This window comes from Volvox carteri, assembly GCF_000143455.1.
Source record: "Volvox carteri f. nagariensis unplaced genomic scaffold VOLCAscaffold_7, whole genome shotgun sequence".
Taxonomy (NCBI): domain Eukaryota; kingdom Viridiplantae; phylum Chlorophyta; class Chlorophyceae; order Chlamydomonadales; family Volvocaceae; genus Volvox; species Volvox carteri.
This window is the reverse complement of record NW_003307550.1, coordinates 1,891,692-1,906,823: the sequence shown is the minus strand read 5'-3', so window position 1 is coordinate 1,906,823 and position 15,132 is coordinate 1,891,692. Positions and strand designations below refer to the sequence as shown.

Below are 15,132 nucleotides of genomic sequence, written 5' to 3'. Positions count from 1 at the left end.
GTGCTGCGAGCTCTGTGCTGTGACGCTCTGTGATGCCGGTATGCGCCCATCCATAATCAATCCAGATGCCGATTCCACTCGTTCGTTATAACCTCATATACCATCAGGGTACAAAGCCTGCAGACCGGAAACCCCGTCCATCTGGCGCTTGATGACGCGCCTCAAAAGAAGCCACTGCGCTGCAGCATACCAGCCAGGCGGCTGCGCACCACGGGAACGGGTTCCTCCGATAGAAGCTTCTCCACGCCGTTGTCGGCCACTGCGCAGGCGGGGAGATGCCCGGCAGCCGGTGACATCCGTTGGGACACGTGGCTCACACGTACGTCATGGTGCCGTATTACAAAAGCCAGGAGGTGCTTTTTGCGGTGCGGGAGGCCCAAAGACGAGATGGAGCCGGATAACCTGGGCCGGTCGTTACTGGGCAGGGAAAAGGTCTTACAGTCCTCCCTAGGGAAATTCGCTGTGCATTTGTCGCGGTCAAACATAGTGCGTTTAGGACCCCTTCGTGGAAAACGCCTCGCCCTTACCGATGCAGCAACCCAGTGTTGCGTCAACCTTATATCCCTATAGGACAGTAGCGGAAAGAACGAAGTGCGCGGCCGAGAAGAGGGGAAAAAACAGGGGTTGAGAAATCCCCGAAACCCAAGTGCGCCCCGATGGCGTAGGTGGAGCCCTTGCATTGCAGGCTCTATCGGCCGTACGTGTGAATCGGGTTGTACCGCGACGTACTACCGACAGACTACCGGCTTCCGCGCGACAGCATGCAACCCAAGCTTTTCTTTACCACAAGTTGCAGAAAGCCCTCATCGCGGCAGAGGGCAGTGACACCCCACCCATGAACTGTGCTGAATCATCCCAAACATCCTTCGGCAAAGTGGGCTCTCACTGGCCCCCAAGCAGTGATCCCGGACATGGCCGCATGTGCGCTGCGTCTCAGGCAGCCCACCAGGTGATGGTAGACCCAACAATTTTACTCATACGGGACGCGGATTAAGAAAAGAAAAACACTCTCATCCATGCGCATGATCGCAGTCACGGGAAGCGGAGCCCTGCTTACTATCATTGGCGACCTTTTCCGCTATGGCTTGCCGCTCGGTCGGCGACGCCGCCATCAGCCTGCGCGCCATCTCACCGCCACCTTGCATCGCCAGCCCGGCACCGCCACCGGTGGCACCCACATGCTCCGTCAACGCAGATGACAGGGCCCGACGGAATGCGTCGATGTCAATGGACCTGGGTACGGCCTCGTAATCGTACGTGACGAACCCGCCACCACCGCCGCTGTCGGCGACACCAGCCCGCGGCACCTGGCGCTCACCGCCGCCGGCCTCTCCCGCGCTACCCGGGCTACCTGCAGTGCTAGATAGCGGGTCGAAGCCGGGCGCGAGCTCGCCGCGAGCGAGGCGGTCCACAATACGGTCAAGAACGCGGTCTGCAGTTTGCCAGGGAAAAAGTGCGTTCCGCCTTTATACACTCATGCTTCAGTGAAAATGCCTATAGGAAGGAGAAAATGACTTATGGAGAGAAATGGCGTCGCGCTCGGGAAGTCCCCTGCATCCCAGAATCGGGCGGGGCTCTTCACAGACATCCTGAGTTCAATGCCACCACGAAGTTTTAAGCAGGGACTGTCCCGAGTCGCCTTCGTGGTGGAGGGATGGTCAGCTTCAACGACCCGCGGGCCGGAAATCAAGCGCTCAACATCCCCAATAAATAACGAAACCAACGCGAATGAATAAACCTGGTTCCGGCGCACAAATATATCTGTAACTTACCAACTATCTGTGCTGGCTTTCCAGGTGGGCCGCTGGCTCCGACACTGCCCGTTGTGGCAGCGCGAAGGGACATGACGCGCCAGGGAATCCCACCGAAATGGCGCCTCGAAAAGGCCAGCATTTCCTGCGTTGACTGTTGTTGCCGCTGCTGCTTACGCTTGCGACAATTTAGCTCTGTCGAAGGTGAGTTGCTTGCTCTGTGTGCAAGTCCTGCGCTCGCTTCGTGCGGATGCGTGCCCTACGACGACCCCGTGTGGCTTGACAAGAAATTCCGGCTAAGCATCATGCACCATCAGGTATTCAATGAAGCTAGTGCCATACTTTTATTTATTCATAAGCTGCTCGTTCTGTACGGATGCTTAATGTACGGACGCATGCGTATACGGGTGTACCTGCTTGAAATCTGATGCGTCATGCTGCGCGCTGGGTTGTCCGTGCAGTGTGCCAAAGTGGACGATGGGACCTTATACCCTCGTGGACCCCTTGCGCAGTGGCCCACATCCTTCGTCCCTGATTCGGGTTGCTGTCGTAGGCGGCCATAGTAGTACTGGTAGTATTCGGCGCAGGTGCAAGTGGGTTTATGGGGGCTGGGCCTGATGCAGCGTCGCTAGGCCCCCTTAATGAATAGCTCCCGACACACAGGGGATGCTGCCGGCATGCCGTTGATTACGTCAACGTCCTTACTGCACGAAGGGAACGGCATAACTGCCGATTTCTACGTTCAGCATCCATATGGGTTCATAAATCTATGAGGCTAGCGCCTGCTGAGCACCGCTGCATGGTTGCGTTGGCTTGGGGTGGATGCAGGAAGCTTCGTGGGGATCCTGGATTTGGTACTGTAATTCACAGCACAAAGCCCCGCTACAGAGCAGGGCAGCGTCATTAAGTTTAACCCAGCGCAAGCGTGGTCACGCCGATTGAGTTAGTTGTTCTAGGTCCGGGTTGCCTGCAGCAGGGGGAACGTGCACGAACTAGGGACTTGTGGATTCGGCGGACGTTAAGGGCACAGCCGAATGCTCGGGTTTTTAGTAGCTGCGTAAACTGCTTGCTTGCTATACGTACGTTTTTTGAAACCCGCAAGAAGTAAACCCTTCACATTGCAACCCTCCTGAATTGTCCTCCGTCAACAAAATTGCGAAGCAAAGCAACGAGCCAGCAGCCACCAGGCACACCACACTTGAAACATAACAAAATACAAGCCACACAGGGTCGGGTTACGAGCCGTGCCGGTACATGAAGGACATACGTCACCGAAAGATACCCTAGATGGGCTATTCCATTTGCTAGCAGTGCCGAAGGATATGTAGCGGTGAAGCAAACCCAAGTTCGTGTTGTTTATAGTTTTATAGAAGAAGTACGTTTACATAAGTACGTAGGGCCCTCGGGGGTGAGCCCTTTTGGGTCTTGATGCACTAGCAAACACATGTGCTAGTCTTAGCCATATTTGGTAGGAACAAGTGTAACTGCGGACGCGCTGCTGCTTAAGAACTAGTGCTTACGAGTTTGGGAGGATCAATCAGACAGTTCCGAAAGTAGCACAGCGCTAAGGCAGGGATGAATAGGCTGGGCGCCCTGTCCGGCCTTCTTGCAAGGGCCGCCCGCAGCTGCAGTCGGCGGTGGGGTCCAGGAGCGTTGGCCGCGCCCTCTGAGGTGCGGCGGTTCTCGGGACGATGTGCCGGGACTAGGGGAGCTCTAAACGGCAGAACTCTTTGCATCCGCGACACAAGTTGATGGCTCCTTTCCATAGGAGCAGCGTATGTAATGTGTCTTGCACGGGATTTGTTGACGGATAAGAGGGCTTGTACATTTTAGTCGTGATGCTGGTTGAGGAGGGCCACCATTGCTGTGTTTGGCATGTTTATGACGCAGACTACTGATATGCACGCAGTTTGCGGCGGCTGGCATTTTGGGAAATGAGCTTGCTGCTCAGGCGCGCAGCCTTCACACCAGCTTGACAACATGCCAAGGCTCCCCAGCGGAGTCCAAGCCCAATGCTCTGTAGGTGGATGCGGGGCATACTTTGTATGCTGCAGCAGATTATGTCGTCTTGTGCTTCGCTTTCTGAAGCTTTGTGCAAAAGCATTAGCTTTTCTGACCGAGACTACTGCGCACTCGTGTCCTTCTTTAATTATAGGTCCAAGGAGCCTTCAAGGAGGTTTCGTCCTCTGGGCGACAAGGAGCTGTGGCACGAAGCCTGGTGAGCGAGCCGTGGCTTCATGTCTAGCAGCAAGTAAACACAGTTTTGGGTTCTTGCAGAGACAGTAGCGAGGTGTGCCCGTACTCTGTTTTCTTGAGGCTTGTGTCGGGAGGAAGTCCTGCAAGCGTGCTCGCCTGTTGTGCCGTCTTATCCCACCTCTTCAGCATTACTTTGGTCTCCTCCTTGCCACATGGGCTCGTGCGGGAATTCCCATGTGCAGCGTTGTACCGTAGACACCCCTTAGTAGGCATGACGATGAGGGGGGGGTACGATTATCTTGTATCCCTGCAGTTAGTCTGGATGCTGACGTTTCGACACGAATCTTTCGGTGTCTGAGCTCTAGGTATGGCAGGCTAGCTGAACGCCAGGCTCAAGTACCAGAGGCACAAAACACAGGCCTTCGATGCACAACCTTTGCCCATTCGACGCGCAATTCAGATGGAACCATTTACTTTGCCTCCCCCTTCATATGTGTAATGCCGCATATGTACCTTGTGCACACCGATCACGTCCAGGATGTACGAGGACAAGTTTGGCACGGAGGAGGACCCGGTTATTGTGCCGTCGCTAGAGCCTGAGCGCATCATCGGGGTGACCGATCCTGAGGACGAAACCCTCGTTGTCTGGGGCGTTTTGAAGGAGGGTGAGCCGCCACGCCAGTTTGTGGAGAACGGCGAGTTTTACGTTCTACAAGTGGTGGACTACGTAAAGAAAGTTGGTGATGTCATGGAGGAGCTTGAGGGCGCCGCCGAAAAGGCCAGGCTGACGAACTAGTGGGTATCCAGCTGGGCTCTTACGTAGAGAAATGTCCCCTTCAGGCTCGGGGCAGGAAGCACGACACACAAGATGGTACACGAAAGTTGGCGGCTTTGATGGTCGCTCAGCGGTGACGTGTACATAGCGGCTGGGACAAGGACAAGGATCCGCGCGATCCCCTGCAGGTCGGATCGCTTGACTTAGCAGGCACCTCGTACTGATGTGTCCCTTTGTTTGATGGCGCGCCCATGGTGTGTTTCTCACCAGGCGCACGGCTTATATCCATTAGTTCAGCGGTTAGATGTGTCGCAATGTTGTGGGTAAAGGGGAGCTGGGGACTGCACGGACAAGGTTATGCTTGGGTGTCATGTTTGCTCACCGTGCGCCGTGTGGCGGTTGGCGAATGTGGATGACAATACATGGGTTCGGGGAAAGTACCGGGATATGGTGGGTTGGGTGGATGAATAACTTTTTCATGGCGCTGCGGTGTGCGTTTACATCTTTCATCAGAGCATGACGTATCGGAGCAATTGTAGCCACGTGGACGCAAGGATGGAACAATTTTAGTGTAGTTTACAGTTCTGTCCTGTAGGGGCTGATACCCTGCAGGTAAGGTGGCGACATGATGTGTATACGTTCGGGCAGTACTTTGACACTTGTAAAATGTACAGCAGCATGTGACACTTCAACTAAGGCCTGTGCCATTATCGAGTTGATGTGGAGGCAGCAAAAAATAGCAATCCAGCGCGCTTGCAGCATGCCAAAGGATCGGGTGCTTTGTAGCATGATTCGTGGGCTACGTTGAGCACTAGAGCGTGGAATCGTGCAGGATTGAGATTTTCCTAGCACGGATGGGCTATAGATTTAGTGCATACCAAAAAGCTGAACCATAACATCCGTCAATGACACCTCTTTGGCGGTGTTTATCGTACACTTGTCCTACCTTACTTTTGTCAGCATGTGCGAACCCGTCCGTTTGTTGACATGTGGTTCAATGGGTTTTATTTGACAGGAAAGGTGTATCGGAGGTCATTGAAAGGCCGGGGCGCAGGTCCCGGAGCGCATTCATACATGGCAGCGCAATTGGTTGGCGTAGATATTTTCATCATCTTCACATAACGTATGCATGCCACCCAACCTGTAATATAATGCCTTACAATCGGGTGCACTATTGCAGTCAATATTGGACCGGATTTTCGCGACCCGACTCCTGAACCAGTTGCTAATAAGAAGATAGCCATTAAATAATCCTTCCGATGCAAAACTACCTTGTCGTGAAGAAATTAGGAACCGGCACCTATGGCTCCGCATACCTTGTAAGTCTCAGGGCCAACCCATCTCAACAATACGTTCTTAAAAAGGTGAAGGTAGATGGCTCCGATTCATCAGCAGACAGTGAGGTTAAGGTCTTGCGGAGCCTCTCGCACCCACTTGTTCTCAGGTGGGTACGCCCGATTGCCCATGCGAATTGAGTGTACATCAGTATTATTATGGCGTCACAATCTCCATGTCACTCGTCTGCACGCGCTGCGGAGTCCGACGAAAACTGCTGGGTTATAAAACACCGTTCTTCCCCTTGCAGTTACGTGGATCACTTCATCTACAAAGGACATCTATGTATTGTCACGGAGTACTGCGATGCCGGCGACTTGTACCAGCTGCTTCGCGCGCGGAAGACGGCACTGCCGGAGCCGCAGTTGCTCGACCTTTTTGCACAGGTTTTGCTAGCTATTCAGCATGTTCACTCTAAGAATATTTTGCACCGCGACTTGAAAACGCAAAATATATTCTTAACGTCGGGGGGAAGTATCCGCCTGGGCGACTTCGGCATCAGCCGTCCCCTGAACGGTACAATGGACTTGGCGTCAACCATCATCGGCACTCCGTATTACATGTCTCCAGGTGGGGTGCGATCATACAGGCATGTATGCATGCGCGTGGGCGCCTGAGGGTGTTCAGGCGACGTAGGGCTCAGAAAACCACGGGACCGGCACGCCGGTACGTTTGGGTTTGGACTTGCTCGTTTATACCAGGGAGCCGGAGGCTGCAATGACTGCACGGCACCTCATTAATCATGCTCATGTCTACGCCTGACGCTCGGATGTTCCGTACGGATGCCGTAATACTCATCCAAGCTACTTTGCGTGTGCATGGAACGCAGAAGTCATGTCGTCCATGCCCTATGACTTCAAATCGGATATGTGGTCTATGGGTTGCGTGCTGTACGAAATGATGAGCCTTAAGCATGCCTTCGATGCTACGGATATGTCCAGCCTTGTCATGAAAATCCTTCGCGGCGAGCATCTGCCCATACCACAGGCAAGTTGTGGGGATTCCTGCCTTCTGCATTTCGCGTTCTGGGGGCCCTGGATGGATGCACGTGAAATGCATGGCCTGGCCTGATGGGGCTGCTTTACTCATGTGGTGGCTTCAATCGGCCGGGACCCTCCATGTGGACATCGGCTTGCAGCGTTGCCAGGAGAAAACACACATGCACCCCTGCATTGTGCCCATGGAATTGTTATGGACGATACCTGGAGGTATCCTAGACCTAGGCCGAACAGGCCAACACTGGGGTTTACTAGACGCACTTCCGTTGTCGTTGAAAAGCCCTGCCATGCGGTCAATCGCGTTCAGGGCGCTTCCCAGCCCTGTGCATTCCACACGGCTTCCTTTCCTCGCCGTAGTCCCACGCTGCCTCCAACGAAGCGCAGCATGGCAACGGACTTCCAATGTGTACGTCCCTCTCCACGCCCAATTTGCAGGGCTTCAGCCAGGAGCTGAAGGATCTTGTGCGGCAGCTTTTGTGCAAGAACCCCAAGATGCGTCCCTCCCCGGAGCAGATCCTCAAGATGCCTCTCCTGAAGGTATGCGGTGCTGCGCTTTCCTTGTGCACTTTCCTTGAGGGCTGTCCAGGCTATTGTCCCCTGTTTGCTATATCGCCATACGGACCCATGGTGCTAACCTGGGCCCCCTGCTTCGGTATGCTGGCCATGACTCCTTGCCTTTCAGGACTACGTGGCTCGCGCACGGGAGACGGTGGCGCAGCTGGAGCAGCAGCGTGGAGCTGCGCGAGCTGGTGGACGCAGCAGCCGCGGGACAGAGTCCGGACAGCTTCAAGCGGCGGGGTGGGTTGGGCCGTTGACGCCCGTCTGGGGTCGGTACACTTTGTCCGGGGTTCGGCACCCTTCATTAGGTAAATAAGCTGCCGGCGTAGGTCCTAGAATGGGCGTTCTGTGTTCAGAGGTGGGGGCAGAGGGCGCAAACAGTTGGTTTGGTGGCAGCTGGACAGCTGGATGCAGCAGTCCTTGGTTCAGACGTGATTGCGTGGTGGTCATCATGTCGGCTTGCCTGCTGGGCGCCTGGTTTTCCCTTGTAGCGCCGGAATGGCGGCCCCGGCAATTTCACCCTTGCCCAAGGCCTAGCTCACCACGGCTTCTCCCTCTTTCCCTCCCCCGCTCCGTCCGGGCTTTTGTGCCCGAAGGGGTCCGTCGTTCCATCGCCACAGCTACAGCACCGGGGTTGTTGGCGACTCGGTGTCAGGGCCTAGCGGTGCGGGTATGTCGCCTAGCCAGCTGGACCGGGCGCTGGAAGCGGCAAACGACCGCCTGCGCCGGATACAGCTGGAGCGGGAGGCACTGATGAAGCAGGCACGTATGAGATGAAACAGGGCCGCTTGGTTGGTGGGGGGAAGTGCTGGGTCATACGTGCTACGGGGGTTCCTGCGCACAGAAGGTCCCGCATCTTTTGCCATAGACCTAGGTGCCGCATTTTAAGCTGCGGCAGGAAAATGCAGTCTTTCTGCAAATTGCGGGCCTTTTATGACGCCTGCTAATACTGTGTCATTGACCTCATTTCCCATTTAACATCTCCCCCAAGGCCCACGGAGGCGCGCACGGGAGCTCGGGTGCACCCACGAATGGCAGCCCCGTGAGCCGCCGCGTCTCCGCCTCGCCTCACCAAGCGCTAGCATCACCGCCGCTGGCGGGCCAGGTGTCGGAGCCCGTCCTGGGCGGCGGCTCGCGGGTGTCGGGGGCCGCTGGTGCCGGCGGCGGGATTAGCCTCGGCGGAGGGGGGGTGGGGCCGCCGGGGCTGAGCGGCAAATCCTGGCGGGAAAAGGAGGAGGCCCTGCAGCGGCTGCAGGCGAGAGAATGGGCGGGGCAGGCAATGGGAGGTACATAGCAATTTTAACGGGAAGCCCCTTGTACTCCAATTCTGTGGACGAGGGAAGAGGCCTGATTGCACGGCGGGCAACAACGGCTTCGGTGTAGCCTGTGTCGCGACGAGTTTGGGGGGCGCAACGGACATAGGGACGCAAATCGGGTTGCGGAGGGGGACATGACATGAACCCTCAATGCGTTAGCATTTAGCGAGCGGGGGCACAGCAAAATGGTCGTGCCACGTTTTTCGCATTCGCGCTCAGCGAGTATGGGGCAGCCGATGGCTCCACAAGTACCGTCTTCGAATCCAGTTCTCCCTCGGGTCATCACACCTTCTCTGCCATGCAATCACCGCCGCCGTTCCCGCTCCAATGCCTTCTCGCTTACAGGCTCGTAGCAGCCAGCGCGACATGCCGACGCAGATTACGGGGCCTCAGCAGCAGCCTGGCTGTGGGCTGGGCCAGCACCAGCACTCGCCCTTCCTTTCACACCTGGCGGGCGACGTGGACTCGGCGCTGGAGCGGCACAGGGAGCAGCGGCAGCTGCGCAGTTCCCGACCACAGTCTCCCGAATACGCGGGCGTGGGTGCTGGCGCGGCGGGCGGCGGCGCCGGTGCCGGCGCGTCTCCGCCAGGTGCTGCAGCGGCGATGGCGGCATTGGACCCTAAGGTACGGACTGCTGAGTCAGGGCCGTGGCACTTACCAACATCCATTGAGAAAGGCGCAGGCAAAGTCATTTGATTAAATTGTCCGCTGTCCAGTTAACCCCCCCTGAAGAGAATACGGATGATCTATATAAGCTTTTTATAAGCTCCTGGTTGACGTCATAATGATGGGTGAGATGCTATGTTGAGACCTCGACCTCGACAAGGCTAAACCGGCGGAGGCGTCCATTGAGTAGACCACCCGAGCGCGCCCTCCCCGCACCACGACCGACCCGAAGCATAACCACAGGCATAACCACGGGCACCTGCGAACCTTGTTTATCTCCCATTGCAGCCGCTGTCACCTGGAGCGCTGCGTCTAGCTGAGCCTGCCGTCCGTTGCCGCACTCTTTGTCCACGTGTCCCGTTGCAGACCCGCATGAAAGCGCGCAAGGAGGAGGAGGCGCGGCGGCGCGAGGCAGAGCTACTACATGCGCGCAAGGCCTACTTCGAGGAGCGCAAGCAGGCAGCTGCCCGGCTGCAGCAGCTGTACACACCCTCGCCAAGTAATCAGGTCGCCACAACTGCCAGGTGGGGCTTATGTGCCGGTGCTGCTGGTGATGATGATGATGATGATGATGATGATGGTGATGATGATGAGAAAATCTGTGGGTGCGCTCAGGAAGGATTGAAGCCGCGGGGTTAGAAAGGGGAAAAGCTGGAGGTGTTGTTGCTTCAATGCAGTGCTCCGGGCGCAGTGGAAAGGACCGGCATTGCCATACAACAATAGGTTTTTATAGGCACTTCGGACACGTGAGCTCTCCGTACTAACATGGACGAATCATTCAGCGCTACTGCATCTGTGTCCGGTGTGTCCCGTACTCCCCCAGGCGAGCGACGGACAGCTCGCCCTTGTCCGCACACGGCGGCGTCGGCAGCGGCGACTATCACTCTATTCAGCAGCAGCAGCATATACACTACTCCTCACCGCACCATCTGCACCCTGCCGGCTCCGTCAGTTACGGGGTTGGCGTCGATAATGCACTCATGCGGGAAGTCAGCGGCGACGTCGGCGGTCCGCAGCTGTCTTACTACGGTGGAGGCGGAGGCGCGGGACTGCCTCGAGGAATTACCGGGTGTACGGATGTCAGTGACAGCGACGATGACCTCGACTATGGGGTGCGTCATTATGTCACCGTGTGCGCGATGGCCCGGCCGCATGTCAGACAGCTATAAACCTATAACCCAGGCACCCCTTTCACATGCATATCGTGCACGCCGTGGAGAGTCAGGGTAGCTCCGCGTCGTCGCCGTAGAGACCCCCGACCCCACGGCGATTTCCGTCACCACGAGGAATAATGTCATTGTTTTGATCAGTGTTGAGGTCTCCCAACTGCAACTGCTCGTTCTCCGCCCTCCTCCGTGTGCCGCATCACGTCCCCGCCGTGGGCCGCGCCTCGTCAGCCTCCCATCACCTGACACCTCGTTGCTGTTCATATCTTCTCGTTTTAAGAGGCTCCGCCAACCAACCATGTGCTGCTTCTTTTACTACGCTCCGACTTTTCACCCGCACTTCCCGTACACCCGTGCACATCCCATGCGGCCCAACTGCAGGAGGGTGGTGCCCTTCAGGAGTTTGAGGCTGAGCTGGTCAGTGCAGGCAGTGGCGTGTCGTCGCCCACTGCGGCTACTGGCGGTTCCTTGGCGTCGCCGCAGCTGCAGCAGGCGCTGGACCGGGGCGGCTTGGCGGACCGAATTCTGGCGCTGCGGGAGGTACGCACCCTAGGTCTGCACGGTCTGCGTAACGTCTGCGTAACGCCTGCGTAACCTGCGTAACGCCACATCACGACAGCTGCGACAGCAGCCAAGCGGGCTTGAACCTTATAAAGTTTGTATAATTTGTACGGTGTTTGGGAAACTTCTGACTTTGGAGGGCTGCAGCCCAGGAGAAGCACATGGGAGTTTCGTAAGAGCTGCCGTCCAGTAGTGCCGCTTAATTGGACTGCTGGTACGGTCCAGGTTGCGAAGATGTGCGCACGAGGTCTCTGGATGCTGTTCTTCATTGTATGGCATCATAACGCGCACACCACCACTACAAAAACACTCTGGTAATACCCCAGCACCTCCCCAGCACTGCCGCGCATTTCCCAGCCCTTCTGTGTGTTTGTGGTTTCGGTGCCTCCGCAGGTGTGTGCGTACAACCTTGGGCAGCCCCTGTACGAGCTCATCTACGGCTACATCCGCAAGCGCATGGCGCAGGGCGTCACGGATGACACGGCCTTCCGCCAGGAGCTGTTGCACCGGCTGGGCCTGGGGCGAATGCAATACGTGCACCTCATAGACCAGCTCATCTACTTTGAGGACATGCACGGGCTGCAATCCGCCATGATGTGAGGGGTACAGGGAGCGGTCAGTGGGCTTGGGAGGAGGATCGGGGCCGGGCATATGATAGCGCGTACAGACGGGGGGGAGGGAGCGTGGGGCGAGCGGGAAGGGGCTTTGGAAAAGGCACTTTTTAGGTGCAGCGTGGGTGTGGTTATCGCTTGTTCATCTTGCGTAACGGCAATCGCAGGCGAAACTACTGCCTGCGTGTTTGAGTGAGGAAGCGTTTGCCCTGTTTCTTTGGCAGCAGCAGTTGAGACATAGCTGAGCCCTGCGTCGCGACGTGTGGGGGTACTGACCTGCGAGCACGTGTGGGGGTTAGCAGCAGGGCGGGACTTTTGTGTGGGTGCGTGTGTCGATACGGTGGTGTCAACTGGTGTCGGTAGGCGTGGGAGTATGGTTGGGGTGGCGGATGCTTCCAAGCGCGTGACCCGGCACGAGGGTCATCGCCTCCAACCCTCGCGCGTTAGTACTGCTTTGAAACGCTCGCGCTCCGAGCTCTCGCGACCTTAAGCACCCGCGGAGCTGCTGCTTTCGTGCCTTCACTTCGCGGAATGAGCGGAGGTGGGATGCGTCGTCGCTGGTCCTGTATTGTCCTGAGCAGTGTTCCTCGGCAGCGAGTAGGGTGGCTGGCACTGCCACCGTGGCTGCATGTGAGCTCCAGATAATGGTGAAGGTGGCAGACCGGACAGCGGCAATCGCCATGTGAGCACTTTGTGAGGAATGAGTGCGTGCGGGCCCAAGTTTAGTCTATGGCACCAGTCTGGATTGCGGGCTGATGGAGTGTGGTAAGGGGGCGTTTGACTGCTGGTGCGGTGTATTTCGTTTGGACCGCAGCATTCTGCCTGCCCAAAACGGCATGACTTCGGTACATAATTGCTGCGCCGAATCACGGCGCTATACCTGTGGGGACAGCGCTGTCTGTAATGGTGACGGTGACGGTGGGTTATGAATTGGTACTGCAGTGGGGGCGGCATTTTTTGCGACTAGGGCATGGTACTCTTTGCGCAGGGGTTTTGCATATGGGTTCTGCGCTGGGGTTATGGACACTGCGTACAGTACACCTCTGCATAAAGTCTTGGTCTTCGGTCTTACGAGCTTTTGCGCGATCGCGCTAACCGGCTTTCTTTGCGTTTTTCTTTCTCCTTAATTATGTTTCTGACAGTTTGCTTTCCGGTGTGCAGGCGGCAAATGGGTTCATTCCCATGTGAGTGGACTTCCACAGTCTGCCTGAATCCCGGGAATTCGTCATGTCTTTGTATCCGAATGCACAGCCCTTTTTCTTGACAGTTTCTTCACAAGTAGACGACAAAGTATCTGACAAGGACAGCCACATAGCAATCCACAAGTCCATGTTGGGCACCACAGGCTAAACGAGCATTTGGTTCTATGAACCTTCTCAACTGGCTCATCATGCTAGCCCACATGATGGGGCAAGTTGTTAGAAAAGTCTCCACTTCCACTTGCCTAAACGCAGGAGAAGGCGTCCGTGGGTCGCGGTATTCAGAGATCCCTCTTCGAGTGAAAGGTGCAATTGGTGTCATGTTAACTCACTTGAACAGCGGGTTCGTTATATATGTTCTACTTAATCGCATCTATTCTATCTGGGCCGTGGGCAGTCACATTCCCTGTTTTGGAAACTTTCGTAACCCAACTCTCTGGAAATCATAGAGACACCACAAATGAAAAGCTTCAGAGTCATACCCAAGAATATGTGTTCACTGTACGTTTGAAGGCGAGCGTTTGTTCTCGAGACAGTAGCCCTTCGAGCCGCTTCAACCCCAACAAGTGTTCTTTTGTATGGAAAGCGAGTCTCAGAGGTATAGTTGAGTATAGCTGATTTATATTCTCTTTCTTTACCAACCTTTTTGTCTAGCCGTAGTGCTGAACGCACCCGCGACCCCCTTTCCTGAGCTGCGCTGATTGCTGCGCATGTAGAAAAGCGATAAGGCATCTCCTTAACATGTATGTTTACAGCATACTGGTACAGCAACCGGCAACAATTCTGCGCATTTCAGAGCTACAACGACACGCGGCTTTGCGGGGCGAGCGACAGGCAAGTATCATCACATACGTAAAACCTTCTGCAAAGTGGAGATCAGGTTTCACGCAACCTCGGTATTGCCTGCGAAATGGCACGTAAAGCAGTAGCAATGCTGTGCTTTTCCGCATAAGGACCGAAACACCATGGCAGAAGGCTTTTAGAGCTCTAAGGATATCCATGATATGGCTTTTGCGTTTGGGTCACTGGGTGTTGTATACCAAAGAGACGCGTCCCACGGGACACGCCTTACCTTAGAGGGGCCCGCCCGGCATGGCCCATGTAACACGCAGGATTTGGCGCGGCGCACTTCATTAGTGCTGCATAGCTAGTTTCTTCCAGATTTGCACTGTAAAAGTCTGCAGGGTCTCATATTGCCATCACGACGGCCTTCCCACAGTGCCCAGGCCATGTCCAATTGCAGGCGTCACTGATACCCAAAGCTACACGACCTGTGGTAATGTTGGCCTGCAACACCAACCCGACCTTGACATACATGTTCCGCTCAGCAGCTCTGCACAGCTGGCGAAATAGACGACCACAGTGCTCAGAAGTGTTATCCCCCTGACAGACTCCCGAACGGAACTCACGAGGGAGCTGCCTTAAGCTGCTGTTACCTGCTCCACACCCTCTAAGGTTCAAACAGCTGCACGCCGATGGAGAACGTAACAGAATGCCAGCAGTCCGCGGGGGAGGTGCCTGGAGATGCCGTCAATGAAGTTGTCGTCAGTCCTGGCACCTCCGACGCTTCCTCAGCAGCAGGTGCACTTGCGGCCGCCGCCAACACAGCCCAACCTAACACTCCATCCGGGGTCGTCACCACCGCCGAGGCCGCAGCCAATGTATCGGGGACCCTCGAGGATACCAATGCAGCAGTGGCCGATGCTACTGCTGCGGCTGCGGTGACGGCGGCTGCTTCAATAAATCCGTCGGGAGCCGCAGGCACTGCCTCAATGGCGGCCGAGCTGGGTCAAGAGACCAGCGGTGTTGCTACTACCACTGAGGAGTTGTTGGACTTCTCCGCTCCAGTTGCCACCACGACGCCTGCGGCAATGGGTGAGCTTGCGACCTCGGATGGCTCTGTGGCGGCGGAGGAGGCGGTGCCCAACCCCAAGCCCAACCCGGTGAATCCGGTCGAGGTGGACCCTGGAGCCTCTCAGGAGGTCGAACCTGAGACGCAA

The 15,132-nt window shown here is 56.3% G+C and overlaps 2 protein-coding genes across 2 annotated transcripts; one reads left to right on the top strand and one right to left on the bottom strand.

The window, feature by feature from the left end:
- Nucleotides 1–161: 161 nt before the first annotated feature.
- VOLCADRAFT_88066 (uncharacterized protein) lies at nucleotides 162–2,312 on the bottom strand (the record flags this gene model as incomplete). Its single annotated transcript, XM_002947633.1, has 4 exons — nucleotides 162–259; nucleotides 1,058–1,432; nucleotides 1,773–1,816; nucleotides 2,272–2,312. 4 exons carry the CDS (start codon nucleotides 2,310–2,312, stop codon nucleotides 162–164), a joined length of 558 nt encoding a protein of 185 aa, XP_002947679.1.
- A 4,020-nt stretch (nucleotides 2,313–6,332) lies between these two features.
- Nucleotides 6,333–7,589, top strand: VOLCADRAFT_34315 (uncharacterized protein; the record flags this gene model as incomplete). The annotated part of the gene is made up of 3 exons (XM_002947759.1): nucleotides 6,333–6,627; nucleotides 6,887–7,079; nucleotides 7,499–7,589. Coding segments are annotated over 3 exons (579 nt in total), but the record flags the coding sequence as incomplete, so codon positions are not given.
- Nucleotides 7,590–15,132: the final 7,543 nt, after the last annotated feature.